Source organism: Fundulus heteroclitus, chromosome 3 (assembly GCF_011125445.2).
Source record: "Fundulus heteroclitus isolate FHET01 chromosome 3, MU-UCD_Fhet_4.1, whole genome shotgun sequence".
NCBI classification, from domain to species: domain Eukaryota; kingdom Metazoa; phylum Chordata; class Actinopteri; order Cyprinodontiformes; family Fundulidae; genus Fundulus; species Fundulus heteroclitus.
In genome coordinates, this window is record NC_046363.1 from 23,414,392 (window position 1) to 23,421,111 (window position 6,720).

The 6,720-nt window shown below is 40.0% G+C and overlaps 1 protein-coding gene across 1 annotated transcript; it reads right to left on the reverse strand.

The window, feature by feature from the left end:
• Window positions 1–2,221: 2,221 nt before the first annotated feature.
• Window positions 2,222–6,450, reverse strand: LOC105929832 (DOMON domain-containing protein FRRS1L). The gene is made up of 5 exons (XM_012867753.3): window positions 5,906–6,450; window positions 5,570–5,654; window positions 4,590–4,728; window positions 3,518–3,764; window positions 2,222–3,443 (listed from the first exon to the last, which is right to left on the reverse strand). The coding sequence occupies exons 1-5, from the start codon at window positions 6,108–6,110 to the stop codon at window positions 3,271–3,273; spliced, it is 849 nt and encodes a 282-aa protein (XP_012723207.2). The 5' UTR covers window positions 6,111–6,450; the 3' UTR covers window positions 2,222–3,270.
• Between the last annotated feature and the right edge of the window lie 270 nt (window positions 6,451–6,720).

The following is a 6,720-nucleotide window of genomic DNA, read 5'->3' on the forward strand; positions in this document are numbered from 1 at the left end:
AAACATGTGACGTAGTAATGGCGACCGAGCAACGGGACACAGGGAAATGTAGTTTGGAAAGATGGGGGGAAAATAAACCTGGAATTTTTTTCAGGTTTCCGTTTTTTTAGGTTCTGCGTTTATTTAGAGCTTCTGTTTAATGCTACAATGTTTTGAGAATTATTTAAAAATACACTAAAGAACCTCTCTCACCCACCAAAGAGGCAACATTTAAATAAAATAAAATACCTTGAGCAATACCTATAGAATAATAGTATTAATGATAATATTATTATTATTGTTATTATTCTTATTCTTATTAATAATAATAATAATAATAATAATAATAATAACATTCTTCTTCTTCTTCTTCTTCTTCTTCTTCTTATTATTATTATTATTATTATTATTATTAATAATAATAATAATAATAACATTATTATTATTATTATTAATAATAATAATAATAACATCAACAACATTATTATTATTATTATTATTATTATTATTATTATTATTATTATTATTATTGTCATCTTATTTATTGTCATTGCAACATACATGCATTCCAATAAAATTTGTACTTTGCAATTTCCTTAGGGCAGGGGTTCCCCAACTTTTCAGCTGCCACCCCCTAAAATAACAGTGCCAGAGACTGGCGACGCCCTTTTGGCAGTAATTTTAAGAGAACTTTAGGAGAATGCGCAGCAGTCCCCCTGTGTTAAAATAAGGAGTGTTGAGCATCCTGTAAAGATATTAGAAAATACTAAATGTTTTTGGCCCATCAGCATCAAATTATTATTAGTATCAGGACTGAGATGATTGGGCAGACGATTGTGTGACTTTATCCTCATAATATTACAACTTTATTCTCGTGGTATTTCAGTTTTGTTCTGGTAATATTATGACTTTATTCTCCTAAAATGACGACTTTGTTTTTGCAATGTTATTCATTCTTGTACACCTAATATTATGACATTATTCTCATAATTTTCACAGATGCACAAAAATCGTATTAGGGCCACCGTAGATGAAAGAAAATCAATCATTGGCCACGGAGAATTTTCACAAAAATTCTGATATTTTGAGATTCATTTCATTTGCATGAAAAAACCTGGATGTTCTCTGATGTTGAAAAGTCGTAAATATTCAAGAAAAAAATTATAATTTTCCACAATTAAAGGCGTACATTTGCTATATTAAAACTAGGATAGTCTCTGACATCTCATCTCATCCCACATGGTGTCTCGCCACCCACCTAGGGGTCGCAACCCCCAATTTGGGAACCCCTGTCTCTGGGAGCAGTGTTGCTGCTACTGTGCCCTGCTCTTTAACCATTAGGCCACCACACCCCATACTGTCTTCATGAAGAAATTGTACTTTGCCCTCAGAACAGCACCAGTTTTCCCAGAAACACTTGCACAATTTTTGTGGAACTGGTAGATTGCACAAAACATCTTGCAGAACTAACCACAGATTGGATGGAGGCTTCCTCAAATCCTTTTTTCTCTATATATAATCCTAGAAAGAGTCAATGGTATTCAGATTATGTGACCAGACCATTACCTCCAGGTATTTTTGTTTTCCTTTCGAAGAAGATAGTTCTTAAAGACATGGGCGGTATATTTTTATGGCCATCTCAGTTCTCAATAAATTTGGAGTTAATCATAAGTCTCCCCGATGGTGTTGCACAATGAATCGTCCTGTATCTCTTAGAAGATATGCACCCTCCAACTTATAAGAACCCTCCACCATGCTTCAATGTTGCCTCTAGACACTCATTATTGAACCATTCTCCAGTCCTTCAGCACACCATCTGCCTTCTGTTGCTGCCAAATGTTCAAACTCTGACTAAACAGCCCAGAGCACCTGTTACCACTTTTCTGCCCTCCCTGTTCCTATGAATTCTTGCATATTTGAGTCGCTTGGCTTTGTTTTCACCTTGTGGTGAAAACAACACCCCGAGGTGTTTGGCTGCAGCACACAATACTGATTCGATTTACATTTTCCTTTTGTTTGCCCAGGCTGCATTTAGTAAATTGTCAAAACGAAACTATTTTCAGTTATTTATATTCAGAATTATTCACACTGCAGCATTTTGTATGCTTGAAGCTTTTACACAGTACTGTTTGTATGACCTGCTACCTGAGGCAGTTTTACACACGCGTCTGGGAAGGGTGCCATGATCCTGTGATTAAGCAAAATAGACCACCCAGCCCATACGGAATGGATCACATCGCAGTACAGTGGATTCATCAGAGTTGACTTTAATACAGTATATTAGGTAAGGTTTGCAGATGATGTCAAATTTCACAATCTGAGTTTGAATAGAAAGATTAATCGTTTCAAGACTGAGACAAAATATGACTGTAAGAGCAATTTAATAATTGGGAAGCATGGCAGCAGGCTTCCATCTGAATAATGCGGCAAACCTGACAAGGACAGAACCCAAGGAAAGCACCCGAGACTCCTTGCATAATCTCAAAAAGAGCAAGTAAGAGATCAAAGGAGGGTTCAGTTTACATGAGTGCCTTTGAAAATTTCAAAGTCATACACTGTGCCTTTAATCTGTGTAGGACACAGGGCAATCTATTCAAACAGAGAAAATATTATATTTTTTTCTCTTCTTTGAAGAGTCCTTTGTTATAACAGCAGATTGTTTTGGGCATTCGATCACGTTCAGGAATTTTTCATTCCGATTAAAATGCTACAGCAACAATATGAGGGAGAAATAAACTATTACTCCTTTTCAGTAAAATATTGCACATGTAAATCAATATTAGCTCAGGTTTGAGTGTTTTCTTTCCCCATTTCATTAGCAAACAGTCGCTGTGGCTGAGAAGGACGTGCTGGCTCGGATCCACGTTAACGCTGTAGGGAAACAGGAGGAAAGCTCTTTGATGTCATTTTTCTTTCGTCTTTGCGTTCCAGGAAACTTCCTCTCAATTCGCCAGCAAACAGCGGGATTCTGAACTGATTCCCAGATTATTCATTGGTATGTGTAAACACTCTCTCCTAAATCAAAGGATGCTGTCATGAATACTGAAAAAGACTGTTTAAGCTGATACTACTCTTTCATCAGATACAATATCTCAAGTACATTTCTCCTCCATAGCATTTGTTTATTAATTTGTCAACATGAGTAATGCTTGTATGATCTATCATGTTTAATACATCTAAGATAGTCTTTATCTGTGCAAAGTGCACACTTCATTGTGGCAACCAACATTTTTTATTGCTGCATGATCATCTAATCACTCCCTCCTCTCCAGTGTGATCGGCTGTGCTGTATTATGGCGTTCCCATGAGCAAATAGAAGGTGAGAGCTACGATGAGCAATAGGCAGATCGGAGAATTGAAGGTCTGATAGGCTGTGGAGGGCATGAAGATGTCTTCGTACTTATAGATGCTGATCATGCGGTCGCTGACTGGAGGACTGTCGATGTCGTGCCTCGTGATGGAACCTGTTGATGCAGTGAGAACATGTTATGGGGGATTTTCTTTTTAAATGAGGCATTGTTTTGGTCTTCTCCCTTACCTTGAATAGCAGGTCCCCATGCAAACAGGTAATACCAGGAGAGATGCAAGTCCACCAGCGTTTCCTCTCTAGGGACGTATAACGGCCGCTTGAAGCGACAGGTAACCCGGTTGTTCTCGAAGATTCCCTCTTCATCCCGAGCCGGGTTCCTCTTGATCTCTTTGGCCCACTGGCCGACGTTGTAGAAATGGTGGATCCTCACACGTCCGTTATCATCATGGACGCACCCCATGACATCGTCTCCTCCCTGAGGCAGAAAGGATCAAGAGGAGAAGAGTTTGTTTATTGTTTGTTTGTTGATCCGCTTATACTGGTGTTATATATATATATATCTATATATATATATATATATATATATATATATATACATTCTGCACATCACACGTTGGTTAAAGAAACTGTGATTCCTCTACGAGATGTGCAAAAAATCTTCCACAGGACACTGTCGGGACTCTAAGAGGGTGAGTAAATTGCACATAATGCCTGTCTGAGGGGATTTCATCGTGCCCACAGCTCTCAACGTAGTTTCTAACTGGAGTAGCAACAGACAGCTTCGTGTAACACTTCTGGGTGCAGTGACAGACTGTGTGGAGAGAAAAAAGTTGTGCACAGAGTTTTATTTCTGTCTTGATCACAGCAACATGGGTGTTTCTCTGGAGCGCCACCTGGTGTCTCAAAGATTTTCTGCTTGCAACAGAAGTTCATCCTCTGCCTTTGAACACTAAGATTTTCTAACATCACTTTTGATTTTATATTTCTATATTTTTATCATGATGAACTAGAATATGTAAAAGGTATCTTAGTTCGCACAAAGAACAAAGACGGAAGCTAAAATCCATTCTTGCTCAGATCAGCCTGCTGTAAACTTCCACAACAATTCTTTTAGCAAATTCTGTAAATTTCCATGTCTGTCTTTTTCTCTTACGCAGATTTTGTGTTGTTGGCATCAGGTCTGAGATGGAGGGCCTAATAATCTTATATTTTGGGCTTTTGTTTGTTTGTTTGAAGAAAGCTTAAATAAAAGCATATATCAAACAGGTGATGTGATCAAAGACATTGCACAGCTTCTCACCATTTTCTTGTCAGAGGAGAAACCCACAGCCACCCAGCCGTCTGTGTCTGCACTCATCTCAAACTCCACATCTGTACCGATGCGACGATAGCTTAAAAAGTAGTCACACGTCTCGGCATCGCACCCTGGTTTCCCATACCTGCACACATACGACACATCAGTCAGCAAGAAACTCATACAGAACCTTTGGAAAAACTTTGCGTATTATCTGAGATAAGGTTGACATCATTCTAAGTGAATCCTATCCAGACCCATAGAACTAGACTATGTAGACATTTACTGTTTACAGTTCCTTAGAAAAGCATTCAAACTCCTTGAACTTTTTTTAAATTTTGTCAGTTTACAACCACAAAGCTTTTGTCAGAATTGTATGCGACAGAATACAAAGTAGGTTGTGAATGTGAAGTGGAAGGAATACAATCATAAAGGATTTTTAATGTCTTATACTAATAAAAATCTAAAAAGTGTAGTGTACATGTGTGTCCAATTCTATTTACTCTGATACCCAGTTTACCCACCTGCCTTCAGATGTCACTTAAATCTTAAACTAGATTCCAACTGAATGCAATTTAGTCTAAGAACAATTACAGTTGATCTGTGAATATAAATAAACAATATAAAAGCAGGGTTCAGTTAAAAAACAGTATCCCCAAAGTTGTAGCAAAACTGCAAAAGACTGCAAAACACTTGAGACTGGGGTCGGAGATTCAATTCTAGCAGAGCAACCTCAAACATACATCCAGTGCTACAACAGAATGCTTTGGATCCAAGCATAATCAGTGTTAAAATTGACCAGTCAACAGCCTTTGGGAGGATTCCAGTCATTACTGTGCAAAGCTTGTGCACCTTGTGCAAAAGGAGTAAAGATTTAAGGAGTGTGGATACTTTTGCAAGGCACATAAGCTAGATCACCACCAGAAAATGTGGCAGCTCATGGGTTTGAAAACATTAGATGCAGGGCTGAGGGTGGTGTTTCTGACCTTATGCAGCCTTTGGTTACTCCGCAGTCGCTGACTTTGATCTTGGCAAAGGGATCGACTGGTGGGGCTGTGGGGAATGGATAACCTGCAAGATGCGTAAACAAAACAACTGTTATCTGCTTTAGTGATAAAATGAGCCAAAATGAGGAGAGGCCATCTGTTGTGATGAGAAGAGGGACTGGATCAGCAGGGAGCTGGCCTAGGTGCTGAAAGGCCTTCCTCACTAGAGACAGGTTCAGCGATGCAAAACACATTCTGTGTTCCTTTTGTTTCCCTTTGTGATCATGTCCAAGGTACACATCTTTCAAATTTTGTCGAACAGATCAAGACCCTTACCGTCATCAGACAAATATCTGGACTCCAGGAACTCGGAGGCGAATGTGCTGTAGGAGTCCTTGTGAGGCTCCTGATGGCCCGGCTCTCCGTGGTCCCCGTGGCCGGTCCGGAGCGCTCCTTCATCGGTGGGGCTCGGCGCGACCCCCCACCATCCGCTCTGGAGGAACAGCGCCGTCATATGCACGAAGCTCCGCAGCAACACCATGGCTAATAATGAAGCAGGAGGTGATACACGAAGGCTAAGCAGAAAAGCGCTCGAATCTGGTCCTCATGCCTATGTGGATGCGTTTATGTCCATGGCAGCGTCACGGAGTTATCTCCGGATCCTGTTTTTTTTCTCTCTGTCTTCCCTGGGATGTGAGGGGATGCGCCGTCGCACACTGAGATTAATTGGCCAATTTCTCTTTAAATTACCCAGATTTGTAATCCAACCATGTCACAGAGGCGCGTGGCCCTAATCCGCAGTGAAACCCGAACCTTGATTCCGTCTGGTTGCATTTAATCTCCCATATCGTTGGGCTCGGTAAATGGTTCCGTCCTCGTGTATCAGCCAATGAGCAGCGGCGACGTGCTGTCATCATGACCGATCAATAAGGGACATGTTTTCACTACAACCACGATAAAAACAAGATGTAAACCACTGAGATGATTAAATTATACGAGCAGATTCCTAATTCCGCATTTGGCTGCGAGCTGCTACATTGTTTACTGATATATTGTATTCTGACTTAATCAACGATTTCTCTGTAGGAACATCTCAAAATATATGGGGAAACAAATCTACACTACCTGATAGACACATCTAGACCCCCCCC

Coding starts and splice junctions, on each gene's coding strand:
- LOC105929832 (XM_012867753.3), bottom strand. CDS start 6,110: ATGGTGTTGCTGCGGAGCTTCGTGCATATGACGGCGCTGTTCCTCCAG. Junction 5,655..5,905: donor CAGATATTTGTCTGATGACG/GTAAGGGTCTTG, acceptor CGCATCTTGCAG/GTTATCCATTCCCCACAGCC. Junction 3,444..3,517: donor ATGGGGACCTGCTATTCAAG/GTAAGGGAGAAG, acceptor CTGCATCAACAG/GTTCCATCACGAGGCACGAC.